The sequence below is a fragment of the Neolamprologus brichardi genome, chromosome 6 (assembly GCF_056152115.1).
Source record: "Neolamprologus brichardi isolate AB-2024 chromosome 6, ASM5615211v1, whole genome shotgun sequence".
Classification (NCBI taxonomy): Eukaryota; Metazoa; Chordata; class Actinopteri; order Cichliformes; family Cichlidae; genus Neolamprologus; species Neolamprologus brichardi.
In genome coordinates this window covers 18,109,553-18,126,180 of record NC_142109.1, presented here as the reverse complement: position 1 = coordinate 18,126,180, position 16,628 = coordinate 18,109,553, and the positions used below count along the sequence as shown (strand labels likewise).

General features: G+C 43.5%; 1 protein-coding gene across 3 annotated transcripts in view; it reads left to right on the top strand.

Moving 5' to 3' along the window:
• fam184b (family with sequence similarity 184 member B) overlaps positions 1 to 16,628 on the top strand; it is a 33,227-nt gene that overhangs the window by 9,191 nt on the left and 7,408 nt on the right. For 2 of the 3 annotated variants that reach the window (XM_087841767.1, XM_087841766.1), the window contains exons 3-15: positions 460 to 1,134; positions 1,763 to 1,898; positions 2,246 to 2,397; positions 2,494 to 3,039; positions 4,152 to 4,259; positions 4,352 to 4,650; positions 5,418 to 5,568; positions 8,062 to 8,181; positions 8,414 to 8,546; positions 8,930 to 9,060; positions 9,197 to 9,312; positions 12,940 to 13,296; positions 13,436 to 13,550. In XM_087841767.1, the coding sequence (XP_087697893.1) occupies positions 460 to 1,134; positions 1,763 to 1,898; positions 2,246 to 2,397; positions 2,494 to 3,039; positions 4,152 to 4,259; positions 4,352 to 4,650; positions 5,418 to 5,568; positions 8,062 to 8,181; positions 8,414 to 8,546; positions 8,930 to 9,060; positions 9,197 to 9,312; positions 12,940 to 13,296; positions 13,436 to 13,550 (3,039 nt within the window). The remainder of the gene's footprint in view (positions 1 to 459; positions 1,135 to 1,762; positions 1,899 to 2,245; positions 2,398 to 2,493; positions 3,040 to 4,151; positions 4,260 to 4,351; positions 4,651 to 5,417; positions 5,569 to 8,061; positions 8,182 to 8,413; positions 8,547 to 8,929; positions 9,061 to 9,196; positions 9,313 to 12,939; positions 13,297 to 13,435; positions 13,551 to 16,628) is intronic. The other variant, XM_087841768.1, reaches the window with a different exon arrangement.

Below are 16,628 nucleotides of genomic sequence, written 5' to 3'. Positions count from 1 at the left end.
ACAGTGTCTCCCCCCTTGGTTTATAATGTTTGCAGCTTGCTGCATGTTCAGGCTTCTTTCTGATTTCTGGTTTTGTGACTTTTGAAGAAGTTGTTTGCGGCTCTGAGTTGCCCGAGCTCGACTTTGCAGGCTGGTAATGATGTTTTGCCACATACTGAGTATTGTGTGAATGTCACAGCGTTACCACTAATTGGCCAGTCTGGCCTTTTACAAATGTTTTGTATAGTCTGTGTCCACACTGTTCGCTCCAGCCGTCTGTACAGTTCCCAGATCTAAGCACAGTGAAACACCTTTGAACAAGCATGCATTTGTTATTGCATAAGTATCATTATAGCATTGAACAAAGTGTGAAAGGCTTTTCCGAGAGTTGTTGGAGAAAAATTAGGTGCTTTTTAGGGAAGGTTGTCACTACCAAAGGTTTATATGTGTGAGTTATTCTCTCGTCCTCTGTGGCTCCAGGTGCAGGCGGACTTTGAGTTCTTCCGCATCCAGGCGGAGGAGAGGGAGCGTGAAACGGAAGCAGAGCTAAGAAAAGAGTTTGAGGAAAAGCTCCAGGCTGCGCAGGAAAACCTCCAGGAGGCCAAGGCCCAGATCAGTGTTGCCCAGGAGGAAAACCTGAGACTGAGCAAAGAACTGGAGAATGCTGAGGAGCAGATCCAGCAACTGGATGCCAAATGCGAGGAGCTCCAGAAAACAGTCGTCGATAAGGAGAAAAACAGGAAGGAGGAGGATAGGCAAAGAGAAGATGAGGAGGAAAAGAAGAAGGAGGAGGAGGAGAGGAAAATGGAGCAGTGTGAGGAAAGGATTAAAGCCCTCCTGGAGGAGCTAAAGGCACTAAAGGAGGAGAGAGATCGAGCGGAGGAGGAGAAGAGGCAAGCCGTGAAGGAGGAGAGGGAGCAATGGCAGCGAAAGGTGAACGATCTAAACGAGGAGGGAGAGGAAATGAGGAAGAAGATAGAGGCGGAGTGGAGGGAAGAGCGGCAGAGGTGGGAGGAGAGGGAAGAGGAGGAGAAGAAAGGGATGCACAGCGCTCTGCGGGAGAGGGTGAAGAGGGCCGAGGCAGAGGTGGAGAGTCACCTGGAGAGGCTAGCCGAGAGCAAGAGAAACACAGTGAAGCTGCAAGAGCGAATACAGGTACGCGCCTTTTCTCTCGTCCCTGCGTGCATAATCCAACGCTGGGAAGGGAAATTGAAATGTTGCAGCTTCCTGTCTCTGATGCGCCCAGCTAATAGTGTTGATGGGAAAGAAGGGACTGAAGTAGAAGCAGAGCTGGGGGGTGGAGGGTGAGCGGGGGTGGGGGAGGCATCTTGCTTGTCTAACCACAAGCTGCCTTCCCTGAGTGTTATTCCCACTGCCAACTAGCTGCTAATGAGGAGCAGGATAGATTCGCTGCACCACCTCACGCATGAGCATTAAGAAGCCCTGTGAGAGCTGGCATGGAGCTGACATGCAGTAAGTCCTCACAGCAGACCATTAAAGGCTCGCAGCTGGGCAAGACAGCTCCCTGACTCACCACATTTCATCCCTCATTTTTTTTTCTGTTTGCCTGATTGTGTTCACTCCCTCCTCCCTCATCCCTCATCTGTGTCAAATTTGCTGTCAGCCTCTATCTTTCTCTCTCTTTCTCTCTCTTTCTCTTCTACTTCTTTTTCCTTTTCTATTCCCTCGTGGCCTTTTGTCAACATGCAGTACTATTCTACATCGCCTGACCTTAATTGCCCTCATGCTAAACTCCTTCCTGGCCTTTATCCCTTCCCTGCAGGACTTGGAGGAAGAGCTGGAGCTGGATCGCAGGCGTGTGTCTGAGGCCGAGGGCGTGGCCAAGCGGGCTGAAGAGGAGCTCGCTGTAGCCAAAGAGCGGCTGCTGCTGCAGGAAGACGAGCTGCAGAGCAGAGCAGGTAGTCAGCCTCTCGCACCTGTCAATCTTACCTGCCCTGCTCGGAGCGAGCTTGCAAAAACTGAAGCTGTGCCAGGTGCACGTCCCCATTCCTCATTCAAACCCGCCGTTAATTAAGTTTTCCACTCACGCTGCCGTAATATGTAGAGAAAATGTAACAAATTATTCATTCCTGCTCAAAGGCAAACAGTTTCATCAAACTGGCATCTCCCCCCGTCAGCACAAAACTCTGAGTTTTATTTATTGCACAGTAATGGGTTTTAATTCAGACCCTTCCTCAGTCAGAACTGGTCAGATGATCCATTCTGCTTCTGCTATAGACTATCAATCAATTACTTTGTGTGTTAGAGGAGCTGCTGAATCGAGGAGGCTGCGAGGTGTGTGTGTGCACTGAAATGGAGGAGATGAGGAGCCAGGTGAGCCGTCTGCAGAGCAGGAACAGAGAGCTGGAGCTGCAGAGCAGCGGCCGCAACAGCGACCACGCCAGGCAGATACGCCAGGTAGCATGCACACACACATGCACATATGGTAAAACTGCAATGTGGACAAAAATATAAGCACAGCATGAATGAGTGTGCTGTGTTGTGTGTTTATAGCACGCTGAAGCACTGTCCAGTTTGCGCTCAGAGATGGTGAGAGCCCAGACAGAAGAGCTGCGTCGCATTCAGAAGCACGCGGACGACGAGCGGGACAAACTGCAGAAGGAGATCGAAAAAGAACGAGAGAGCCTGCGGAGGGAGCGGGAGCAGGAGAGGGATCAGTTCGAGAAGGAAAGGAACCGAATACGTCGAGAAAGAGACGAGGAAAAGGAAGCGCACCACAGACAGCTGGAAGAGGTCAAGGATCGTGTGAGGAGAGAGAAGGAGGAAGAGGTGGACCGCCTGCGCAAAGAGCTGGAAGTGGAGAGGGTCCGCATTCGTTCCCAGCTCGACAAGAACATCGAACAGGTCGAGGCGGAGAGAGCCGGCGTGCAGCTGAAGCTGGAGGAGGAGAAGAAGAGGCTGGCGGAGAAGGCCGAGGAGGACAGGAAGCGACTGAAGGAGCAGGTGCGGAAGGCAATAGAGGAGGTGATGAGGAGACACGCGGCTGAATTGAACGGCGTCCAAGAAGCTCTGAGCTCCGAGAAGAAAACCAACCAAGAGGTCAGCGTGTGTCGGCACACAAAGAGTTCTCTGCATTTAACTTTAACAGACATTTGCCACAGTGATCATAACAGGAGAAATCAGGTTAGAGAGGAAAACTGGAGAAAGAAGCTGCATTTTTGATACCACTTAGTGACCTGACCTGTTTGGCTACTATATTTAAAAACTGAGGCTATATATCATAAATGAGCATTAGTAATTTTGCACTGGAACCCAGTGAGATGGTGCTAAGAAGTAAGAGGAGACTGGCTCTGTATTAGGACCAGACACAGATTCTTTATAATGTGCACTGCTTGCATCTCAAATTTAAAAACGGCCTGCTGTGGAAGCCGAAAAACACAGGCTTCATTATTTTTAGTTTCAGTCACACTTTGGATGTAATTATTTTTGATATGAGCACAAACCGTTGCCAACACAGTAAAAATCTCCCTGCCTGCAGTCAAACACGTACCGTAAGCCATGAGGGTCGAGGCAAAAGTTCACCCATTTAATCCACAAACCTGAGAAAAAGTTTGCGTGGTCACCGAGGAGCGTCGACAGTAACCAGGTTACTGAAGTTCACAGAAACGCAGCGCCTGAGTCGGACTCTCTTTTGCACAGTCGAGCCTCAGCGGGGGTGCTGCCTAATTAAAACAGAGCTTCTAAATATTTTGGGCTTGTGAAATCTGAAAATAAAGCAAAAGCCTGCGTTGCTTGTCAGCAACTGACAATGTTGAACAAAAGTTTCCTCTTTTTTTAACCTGAATATTTTCAGAGTAATTTGAAAGAAAGGGATTGTGGGAAAAAAATCTGTGAACGATTATGTTTGTGTAGCAAAAATGCTTTCCTTTGATCCAGTTAATTCTCTTGTGACCCCCATAGGGAGAGTTCTCGCCCCCAGATTGAACCAAAAGAGAAATTTATTAGACGTTTTTTGCTCCCAGTAAATGTAGAAATTTAAAGATTTTATCATATAATTGCCTACCCTTTGAGCCCTCTTATCATGTTCACTTCATTATTACTAATTATTAATTAGGCTCACTTGTAAGAAGATGACAGGGTAGGGTCGAGTGTTAAAAAGGTTCTTTGCTAATGTAATAATAGTTTTGATGAGGATGAATGTTTTTATGAAGGTGTGCGTGCGTTTGGAAGAGGAGAGGAGAGCTGCTGAGGAGCTACGCAGCAGGATGGAGAAGGAAAGAGAGGAGCTGAGGACGAAACTGAAAGATGCCACCAGTGAGGTTAGAAGTCAGGTTACGCTAACTGAGAGTAAAACATCAGCTGTAGTTCCTGTGACATGTGAAGAGAAAGAGATATGTTCCTGTGATCTCAGATCTGTAGGTTGGAGTCACTGATCCACCATAAAGACAAGAAAGACAAGGCGACCCCCGACGCTCCATCGTCGTGTGGACCGCAGTGCTCCCGTCTGGAGGAAGAGCTCCATCAGGCTCGGAGTCGACTGGCTCGCATTCAGGATGAGGCTGAGAGGCAGCGGGACAGGCACCAGAGAGAGATCACATCCCTGAAAGCTGACAGGCATCGGCTGGAGGAAAAAGTCCTGGAGCAGAGCCGGATGAACACGGAGAGGAGTCTTCTAGAGCAAAACCAGAAGCACACAGAGGACCGGATCAGGTAGCAGATCAAACATAGACCTTCCAAAGCTGCTCAGGCTTCCATTACAAAGTCTGCTTGTAATCAACCCCCTCCCGCCGCTCACCTAAATGATCTTTGGGAAACATCAGAGTCAGGAAGGAAATCACTCGAATTGAAGCTCGTGGCATATTTTTTTTTCTCTTGCTGTAGTCAAGTTTGAATAAACTTTATTAACTTGGAACGTGTTGTAACAGAGCAAACGCACGCCAAGAAATTAGATGTAGCAGCAGAAAAAATTCTGTGTGAGCTGGTAAACGGTGTCGGCACATTAATGAAAATTAAATCAATATCACCAATTAGTCTGCCCTCCCCGACAGATGTATTTTATTAGCCTGTTTTTCACCATGTGTCGACAGCAATTAGAGCATTCGCGCAAACAAAAACCAGCCCTCTGCATTTATTTTAAATGTGTTTGATCACTCGAAACTATCAGTTTACACGCAGTTCCCCCTTCAATACATGTCCTCTTTTTTCCCTCATTCAAATACACCCAATAAAAACCAACCTGTCAGCTGAAGGTATAACAGGTTATCCTATTATCTTAATATGGCAATGCATTAATATAAAACTCGGATTTTATATTTATGTACTTTATGGAATTGGATGCTCCTCTGCATGTTTGCTGCAAAAAATAAATAGGAACTGCTTTGCAATGTTAGATGGCATATAACCAGAAGAAATTTTAAAAAGTCATTTTGCATGTAGGTTAGCTGTGTCTCACTCTTTGTTCTGATGCATGCCTCCAGGGCGGAGTGCGAGGATCGTCTCAGAGCAGAATTCAGGATAGAGATGAACGCCGCCGTCGCCGAGAGCGAACAGAGATGGCAGAGCCGGGAGGAGGAGCTGCAGGCTCAGATCTCTGAGCTGCAGGGTCAGCTCACCGAGCTAGAGTCGCAGGTGAGCCCTCTGCAAATCGAATTATAGAAACCCATTTGTGATGCTTGGCCCTGATTGTCTCTTTAGAAACGTAATCAGGCTGTTTTGCCATTCTGCTTTGGCTTCATTATTCAAATTTTGCCTGAACAGATGAAAAATAATCAGGCGGGTTGGCAGCGTAGCTGATATCTTGAATCAGGCGTATTTATTTAAAAACAGAGCCGTGCAATTAAGGTTCATTCACTGCAAAAGAGCAGCGTGACTCATGTTCTCAGAGCAGCGCTGAGATCCAGCGTTAAAATAAATACGGTGGGATTTCGGCCGCTGGAAGTGCCGTTATGGAAGCTGGGGATTATGGGAGTGGCTGTCCAAACTGTTCTTTTCATCTGAGCCAGAGGTCTGAATCATTGTCAGCTTTGCAGCTCTTGCTGAAAACCCACGACCTGCCACACCAGCTTGGCTGAAGAGGCGTGCTGACGCGTTTGTGCAATTGATGATGAATTGGTTTCTTTGTAACGACAGCAAACTGAGACAAAGGGAGACATGTTGTTGAAACATACATACATATTTTCCCCTTTGTAAATCTCTGTTTTGTAAATATGGACAGTGTAATTTTCATGACTTTTCTTTTAGGATATTATTATGTAATGATTTTAGTGGTCGAGCCCACTTGGGATCAAATTGGGCTGAATGTTGTGCATGAGTTAAATCAGTTTGACAGCCCTAGACTAACTCTTAATGGAACTGCTGCAGTGTTCATAGTTGAGTTGAATATTTTTTTCCCCTCCTGAGGCAAAGATGATGTCATCATCCTGTTTTGACAGACCAATGACCCAAAAAAATATTCAGCTTTCCATCCTAAATGATGGAGAAAAGCATCACTTGCATCCTCAGCAGGGTCATCGGTTGTTTTGGGTCTTTTACATCAGGGGTCCCCAATCCCAGTCCACGAGGGCCGGTGTCCCTGCAGGTTTTAGATCTCACCCTTGGTCAACACACCTGAATCACATGATTAGTTCATTACCAGGCCTCTGGAGAACTTCAGGACACATTTGCTGTGTCCCAATTCAGGGTCTGCACGCTTGAAGTACGCGCACTACGCGTACTACGTACGGTGCGTACTATAAGTACGAGAAGTGCGGAAGTGAGAGGCTTGTGAAATGGGACGGTCTAGCCTTCGTCGCGCTGTTCAGGTTGCCTAGCAACCATGATACTAACCGCGAGAGACGTTACATACAGCTTTGTTTGACAGAATTGAAGGAGAAAAATGTTTTGTTGGTCATTCATTTTTGTCATGACATCACTTTGATTAGTTGAGTATCTGAGGCTGAGACCACAGGACTGTAAAACATGATTGTTGGGCTTCATTTCTGTACTGAACAGTCATTTCAAGAGTAGTTAGTAAATAACAATTAGATTTATTTCTTTTTACGTGATAACCCAGAAGCTGTAGGCTTTGCAAAGCAATTCTCATATTAATCTCCCAATTTGAACACTTGCTTCTTCACCAGTTTGTATTTCCCCCTTTTTCCTATCACTGGCCCATCCAGTCCTTCCAGGTTCCAGAGTGGTCTCTGCAATGTTTTTAGGAAATTTGACATGGTTTCCCAAGCCCATCTTCATCTCCCACTAACGTGCTGTTCCTAGGAGGCATTTGTAGATTTTCCTGCTTTAATAAATGTGACACATAATCCAAGCGATGGTTTGTACACGCTCTGCCATGGTATTTATTTATTCTAACGGAGCGTTCAAAGCAATTTTTACTCCAGGCCACATTATTCTTCTGTGCCTTAAAGCGCTTTTTAACCATCACACACACACACTCACTCAGATGGATGCATCAAACCTGAACAGCAGCCCTTTGCCGAGCTTAGGCCATGCTTCTCTTCCCTTGGCACAAGGGGTATGTTGGAGTTGTTGGCTTCCAGAAGAGGTTAGATGGCCTGAGTAAAAAGTCACACACATGCTAAATGTCAAATTTACATAATACAAATTTACCTGATACATATCCAGGTCAGTTTATTAGCTGTGTTAAGTGCTTTGTAGCCTCTAAAAACAGTTGTGTAAACTCTAATCTTTGCCAAGTCTGAGAACACGACCCTGACTTTGTGTCCATCACGCCTTTGCTTTGTCTTGTAGCTTTCTGTATGGCAGAAATCCTGCATTTCAAACTTGAATGAGGACTTCAAAAGATGTGGGTGTTTACGAGGCAAAAAGAGTCTCTCTTATTGTATTTTAAGTGTAGGAAACAACAGCTCTGGATGTGCTCTAGAAAGTTAAAGTCGGGATGTTTCATGTAATCCGTTCAACTTTTTGGGCGTGCGATGCTAAATTGTTGGAGGGCTCTTCTAATTTGTTCCATAAGCCTGCTTATTTATTCTGTTTGAGTATGCACATCCTAAAACAAAAGTGGCATCTCCATTTAATTCTTGCTGCAGACTCATTATCTCAGGATTACTTTGACAGCATGGAGAGCCTTAAAAATCCTTTGCTCCCAATTTGTCACCAATGCAGGCAGAGAAAAAGAAGGCAGGCCAGGGAGATGATTGCCACGTGAATCCTGAAATTGACAAGTTGAGGAAGGAGGTCCAAGACACAAAGGAGATAAACAAGAAACTGAGGGAGCTGCTGCAGGTACGCACATGATGCACAGTCATTTTTAAAAATCCTCCGTGCGCCCGTTCATAGATTTTCTCTGTGATGAATAATTTAGCCGCTTTGATGAAAGTGCCGCAGTGAATAGGCAACATTATGTTGGTCTGTGAGTGTGTGTGTGCGCGTTTACTGCAACAATGGGTTTTTGTGAGCTTAAGAAGAATTGCAGCTGTGGTTATAAAAAAAAAAAATGTGTGTTCATTTGTTGGAGGAGCCCCAAACGCAGTCGCTAGCCGAAGAGAGACACAGTCATGCCATGGCGCTGCAGGCGTTAGAGAGACGGGCAAAAGAAGAGCTGCTGTCTGAGAGGAACAGACTTCAGACAATGCACCACCTGGAGCTGGGTAACACACACACACACACACACACACACACACACACACACACACACACACACACACACACACACACGTGCACACACATTAGCATTAGCATAAGCACATGCAGGCATTAACACACTCTGGATAGCATGTACACAGCTGCATGAGCAAAATAAGCAAGCACACACACACACACACACATGCACAATGATATACACATTGCATTGAGATTATAAATTCAACAGTGAAGTTGCCATTGCCATGGATACACTTCACCATGGCAACAGCAGAAGGGTACCTGTAACAGTGGGGCCCATTGATTTTGTTTTCGGTATGTGGTTTTGTGTGTGTGTGTGTGTGTGTGTGTGTGTGTGTGTGTGTGTGTGTGTGTGTGTGTGTGTATGTAGATAAGCAGCGAGCAGAGCTGACCCAGCAGCACACGGAGTGGAGCAGACAGATGACCCAGAGACACATGCAGCAGATAGAAGACCTACAGGCTCAACTACAGGCGCACACACAAATGATGGCTCTGCAACAGGTAAATCACCCACACCGTGTGCGCACAAACACACACCTCTTGGCCTCAATACCTGTGATTCATTGCCTGTAACTCCAGCAAGTCAACTTCTGTTGTCTACTACTTTATTCGTGTGTGTGTGTGTGTGTGTGTGAAGGACTTGAAGCAGCAGAACCAGTATCAGGTGTTTGAGCGACAGCTGGACGAGAGTCGCTGCGCCATGCTGGAGCTGCAGAGAGAAAACGCAGCACTGAAGAAGCAGTTAAAGGAAAGGTAGGGACAGTAACACCGAGTCCATCAGTCAAGGCGAAAGCCATCGATTTTACAGAGAAACTATGAATGTTTGGCATTCACAAAAATACTTTCCACCTAATTTCTTGTCAGTTTAAATAGTTTGATGGAATTGTTTTGCAACTGGGACCAAAGTGACAACTAAATGAATTTGCAGTGAATGGCACACTGGAAGCAGCAACGTAAAATAAGAAATCATGAATGACTTTGCTTAGCAAACCAAGCAAAAACATGGCAGCTAAAGTAAATCGAATGTGTTAATTGTTCCAGAATCAGACATGGACCCAAATGCAAATTAGAAAACTGAGCAAATGGAACAAAAATCAAACAAACTTTATTTAAAAAAGCTGATCACTGTGTTAACAAGCAGGTAGGAACTGAGGGTGAACGAATACCAAAACACAACAGACAAGACACACACACACACACACAAACCCACACACAGAGGGCTGACTGAGGATGAGACTGCGGTTCGATCCAGACACGGAGCTAATGAGGGCGGACAGACAGTAACAAAGGAGGGCAAAAAAGAAAGGAAAAAAATGAAAAATGAAGCAAAACTGCAACAAATTGCTTGAGCAAACTAATGTTCAAAGTAAAAGAGAAAATAACTAAAAGACATGAAGACTAAAACCAAACATGATGACAGAGACAGGGGAGGAAGATAACACCAAGAGCGAACAACCTGGTGAGCTTGTATATTTTTAACTGCACTAGCTGCTCCCAGCTTCTCACAGTCTCTATGTTAAGCCAGCCAAAGCTCCTTCCTTCAGCTTCGCGTTTACCCGTCATCTGCTAAAATTTTCCTTGGAGCTCTGAACACAGACCAGGATGTTGGAAATGAAGTCTCACACCCGAACCCAGACCTGTGACAGCTGCAGAGGAAGAGGACGAAGGAGACAGAATAAAGTCAAAATCCAAAAAACCCCCCAAAAACCCATCAGTCTTACAGATGTTTCTAAACACCCAAGTCACATGACCACAGCAAAAAGGTCTTGGTGCTGCATTTGCTCCAAAGCCACACGTGTTGTTTAGCCACACCTTTATATCTTGGCAAAAAAAAAAAAAAAATTTAAAAAAAAGGAAAAAAAAAAAAAAAAATACATATATATATATATATATCTTGGATTTATTAAAGAAATAACCAGTGTTACTTTATTTTCTCTTATAGAATTGAATAGACTATTCTTTACTGACACTGTCATACAGATATTATGCAGTGCAGCAAAATTTGACTTGGAAAAAGTAAAAAATATTTGTTACTATAAATAGTAACAAAAGAGTTAAATAATAACATTAGTCATGTGATAGTGTAACAATACTATTCATCTTCTGTAAGCATCGTGAGCTACATTGTTTAACACTTCATTCCACTGTGGACGAAACATCTCCCACAAGTATCTCCTGTGTGGCTACCACAAGAAGCACTGCAGACTTTTTCACTGCTTTATCTTATAACATGTTTTTTCATGCACCACGCTGATTTAATAAGCAGCTGAAGCAGCTGAAGCAGCTGAAGCAGCTGAAGCAGCTGAAGCAGCTGAAGCAGCTGAAGCAGCTGAAGCAGCTGAAGCAGCTGAAGCAGCTGAAGCAGCCTCGCGTGTGTCAAAGCAACAGGGTTACATTAATATTTGCTGAAACACTTCATTAGCGTCACAGCTCGCTATCGTCAATGATCCCAGTTTTTAATTTTTTTCGCTTGTTTGCGGATTTCTCCAAAATACGTGGTGATCATAATTATTTATCATAATTATTGAGAGTCTGGTGTAATATGTAGCTTTCCTGTGACATTATTTAACAATATATGATAGAAAAACTTGGATGTAGCTGTTGCTGTGGAAAGGGGTGATTGCTTCCAAACTTCGATACAGTTCAGACAGAGTTGCCTCGAATGTTTCAGTGTTTGTTTCGCAAGGCCTCAGTTTCCCATTCACCACAATGAAGTTGAGGGGTGAAAAGCAGGAAGGCCCCTACAGTAAAACAGAGAAAACCCCCAAATTAGACGACAACCTGTGAGCAAGCACTTGGCAACAGTGGGAAAGAAAAACTCCCCTTTAACAGGAAGGAATCTCCAGCAGAACCAGAATCAGGCTCAGGGAGGGGCAGCCATCTGCCATGACATCCAGCACATGATCTAGAAGAGCGGTGTCAAACCCATTTTAGTTTGTTGGCCGCATACAGCTGGTTTAATCTTAAGCGGGCTAGTCCATTAAAAAAATTTTGCCCAAGGAAGACCTCCAAATCTTTTCCCCTTTCCTTTAGTGTAAATGCATTTTAAATACATTCACATTTAATGAGCCATCCTTTTATAAAAGTGATGATGAAAAGCCTGGGATGTCTCAAGAAAAATGAGTGCAATTTAAACAGCACCTCTGAGTTTTTCCACATTATTAAAGAAATCTGTCGGCACTGCCCCGTCAGCTTAACCACTTTCTAAGACATAAATTTGAGAAATGAACCGGCAGCTCATCACTCAGGCTTTGTCCTGTAGTTTAACAAACAGAACTTTACAGTTATTTAAAAAAGAGAAGTCCCTCTTTCACACTCTGACCAGTACATATCTTAAGGGTTGTCCACTCTTCACACATCGCTTTGTAGCTGATGCTTGGTTGCCTACGTAACTCTCTAATGTATTTACTAGTCTGTCATACGTTAATCAAAGATTTTGAGAAAAGTTTAACTCAGAACCCACCCAGTTTGCATCACCAGTTATTTTGTTCATTATTCCTGCAGTTGCTGAACATCACAGACTTTTTGTGGTCTCGGATTGTCACTGGTAACTTCCTGTGTGGATATCCCTTTACTTCGGTCCTCTTCTTATTCTTCTTCTCCTTTCGGCTGATCCCTTTTGGGGTTGCTGCGGTTGATCATCTGTCTCCATCTCAGCGTATCCCTAGCATCCTCGTCTGTGACACTGACCCTTCACTCATCCACAAATCTTATCTGAGCTCTTCCTCCTGTTGACAGCTCCGTCTTCAGCATCCTTTGTCCAAAATATTCTCTATCCCTCCTCTGCACAAACCATCTCAGCCTTGTCTCTTTTACTGTGTCTCCAAACTGTCCCTCTGATATAGACAGAAAAGAAAAATTGACACCTGTGGTCTGGATAAACCTGAGAATTTGGTGTTCAGGGCACGTTGTATGCACCCTCACCACTTGGGTAAATACTTTGACACTGACATCACAATCATGAGTATCCACTGATACCAATCTGATGCTGTCTTTTCCCTCGCTTCAACAGCTAAGCTGTGAATAATACATTTGTCTGGACACACTTCATAGCTCCAGATATCAGTTGTGAAGCTAAGCTTGGCAAAACTATCTAAGCAACATCTGTTACTGGAGACACATCTGTCTTTACAGCACATCACTCAAAGTTTAGTTAGCTGATGCAAATGGATTATATTAGAGTATAGTTATGCAGTTATTTGGCTGGTAGACAACATTACTGAAAATGTACTGTAGTATATGGCAAAATAGTGCAGAGGTATAGTGTACGTCTTCTGTTTGTGTAGATTTTTAGCAACCAGCAAACACCTCTTATTTTGTATTAAAGATGCCACATGCGCCATTGTTTCCACTTTTTTTCCTCTGCTGTGTCCTTCTTAGCTCAGTGCAAAAGAATTCAGAGGCCAAAGAGAAAGAAGAGGAAAGTGCAGAAATAAGGAAGAACAGGGACGCCCAGCTGGAGGAAGAAGCACAACGTCTGAAGGAGGAGGTGGAGAAGCTGAGAGTGGAAATGGAGAAACTCGAGGAGTCGCAGAAGCACTGGGACGAGAGAAAAGAGGACGACATCAAAGAGGAGGAGCTGGACGAGGAAAAGAGAAAGGAGCGGGAGGAGGAGAAGATGCGAGAGGAGGTGGAGGAGATCAGGAGGGAGCACAAGAAGGAGATGCAGAGTTTGGTGTCCGAATACAGCAACGCGCAGAGTCACCTGCAGGCGCGAATCGTGGCCTTGGAGAACGAGTGAGTAGAGGAGAGACCCGAGGAGATAAGACACCCGGAGGGCTGGAGGGGTCGGGGGGTGTGTGTGCAAGGTATGGGGGTGAAAAGGTGTGCAGGTATGTGAGAAAGGTGTGTGTTTCTGTATATGATTTAACTGCAGGCTGCGAGAGCGGGAGGAACGCTGCAGGCGGAGGGAGCCTCGATGTGACGACCTGCAGCTGGGGAGACTCCAGGAGAGGCTGACGGAGAGAGACCAGCTCATCAAACGATTAGTGGTGAGAGCACACGCAAAAACGATCACATTAACGCAAAAACTATGACTTTTTTAACCCTCAAAGATCAAAGAGTGGGGTGATTTATGATCCTGTTATTTAAACAGGATCACTTTTTTTGAATAGTTCAACTTGTGTTTTATCTACTTATATTTATCTGTGGCAGATATTGCATAGTAAGTATAGTTTTCTATGGTTAGCATCAGGGCTTCTGCAGCAGTGCATCCCTGTACTCTGGATATGTTAGGCATGCTTCACTGCAAAAATACTTATAGATAGATTTTACTTGGACCACATCAGACACTTTTTAATGTAAAACAGTGAGTATACCTGATACAGTCCCACATGATATGTTGTTGATTTCAGCACAGTCTGACTGTTCCAACTAACCCTGACAAGAACTGTTAAAAAGTATATGAATCCATTCATCAAAAAACTTCATATCTAAAATTTCCGCCCATCGTGCCTGTCTTTAGGGCTGTATTCCCTAATTGCATCGAGATAGTCAGATTTAGTTTAGGTTTTTTGGTTTTTGAGCTTTCTTTATTGACGATATGAGCATAGATATTACAGAAGATCAAACAACAACAACAGTAGGAGAAAAAGGATGTTAAAGAACATAATACAGACAGATTTTTCATGCCTTGAATTTGTTAAAGTTGTCAATAAAGGGTTGTGATATTCCAAAGAATAAGTCCCAATTTTCCCTTTTCCAGCTGTAAGTGGTTAATTACATCTCTCAGCAGGGTTAGCTGGGTTGGTGGTTTGTTTTGCTTTCAGTTCAACAGAAAAAGTCTTTGTATCAGCAAGAGCACAAACTGAACCAATATATACCGATTATTTCACAATTCTAAGGTTGCCACCCTAAACCCAAATGGTGCCAGAAAAAACAGGCGACATCAGACAAAAAAGGAAGTATATGTGATCAGTTTTGGTCGTTTGTTGCGAAAGAATGGGAATGAGTTTGCATACATCGGAAAATATCCGATTTGGGATGAGTTTTTTCAGACATGTAGAGAAACACGCTGTGCAGTGTCACACCCAGAATCAGAGCTTTCATTATGAAATTACATAAGTAAAACTCTGCTTTATTTTGTACCTTTTTATTTTCATTTACTACAATATTTAGTAATTTAACTGCTTTTACAGTAAAAAGAATTTTCTTTCCTGTATGAGAGACCTCAGAGAACATAAAAAACATTTTTTGCGCAATTTTGGGGTTCTTCCTTCTAACCTAAATGTGATAGTTAGAGTTGGAAAATTACAAACATTTCACCCATACTGCTTAACAACATACATCTAATTTATTTACTGGTTTGTAAAAAACTACACACAACTTCCCATTGCTCTTGCCATGCCAATGGGCCAATTTGTGTTAGAAATAAAATAATATGAAAAGTTTCAGGAGAAGTAGAAGTCGACAAACTCATGAAACATCACAACAGTAGTTTAAATAAAGGAGAAAAAAGGGGCAAAAGGAACCAAATAACAAAAAGATGCTACAAAAAATAATAAAAAATAAATCCAAGACAGAAGACTAAAGCTCTACTGGTTTTCAAAAGAATCCAAAAATACTACAAAGAGAGCAGAAACTAAACCGAGCACAAACAGGAAATGGTAACCTGTCAGGATCACAGCAGAGAAACACGGGCTGGAAATAGACAGACTGAAATACAACCGGGAGAAGGCGAGGACTGCGAAACGGAGAACTAAATGACTGATTAAGCACATGTAAAACCAATAAGAGTGAAGAAGAAAATCACAGTGGAGCGAAGAAGACAGAGACAGGAAGTAAAACTAACAGAGACAGTGTGACTCGCAAAAGGAAAAAAAGTAAAAGAGTCTGATGTTTATTATTTATTCATCATCTGTACCATAGAACTCCATTGTTGCACTTGCAGACACACACACACACACACACACACACACACACAGTCTTGCCAAAATTACTCACTACTGTAGCAAATGTGTATAAATACTCGGCTGAAAATAGTCCTCATTAATTACCCTATTTACTCCTGTTTGAATAATGATTGCTGAAAACTACAGTGCCCATTAGTTTTAGGAAATGAGTGAGTCTTTTAAACAATGAGACTTTATAACTGTGGCCTTTTTTTAAAATAGTGCTGACTGCCACAGCTGGCCTGTCAAAGTTGGCTGGTTGAGGCTTTTTAATGGATTTGCTAATAAAATGAATCTTTAAATGTTTGTATTGTCTCTTTAGATGAGAGACAGATGCAGCTAAAAGTATGTGTGTAAACTTTCCCCCCCGAAGCAATACAGCTAATATAGCTAAGTATTAATACACTACATGGACAAATATATTGGACCACCCCTGTGTTTTAGGCCCCATTGCCACAGGCGTATAAATTCAGCCTGCCTTTAGAGATCTTTGTTTGACTGTGGTCCTGTAGTAAGACTCAACTACTTGGTTTGTGAAATTTCTTCCCTCTTGATGTTCCACCATCAACTCTAAGTGATGTTATTAGAGAGTGAAGCATTTAGGAGCCTAAGCAATAATATAAAGTTACAGAGTGGGGCCACCGAGGCGTAAAAGCCACCAATGCTCTGCATCGCTCCAAACTTGCTCTGTCATTAAAATCAGCACAAACATTGTGCGCCAGGAGCTTCTTGATATGGGCTTCCATGGCCAAGCTCCACCTGTAAGTGTAATGTATAGGTGGTGATGTACAGTACTTTTATCTTATCTTACTGATACGCTGATGGACTTTTCTTCATCTTTGGGAACACCAAAATGGAAAAAAAATATAAGCAAGTTTTCTGGAGGTTAAAGATAAGATTTGCTTAGATGTGCCTGTGCCCTACAACCTGCCCATGTGCATTACTACTTTTCTTTCATAATTTTCTTTTTGGTTAAAAAGGTAATCATTGCATTGATCAGTCATTGATTTTAGAAGCACTACAGTAGTGCTTTAGTTACTGCACTAAAACCTGATGACACCCTTGCAGAATCTGCGCTGAGGTTTGGCCCAAGCACCAGGAACTTCATGGTTTCCATGACCGGGCAGCTCCTATAATGTGTAATGTGTAGGTGGTCCTGAACATTAATGTTAGTGGTGC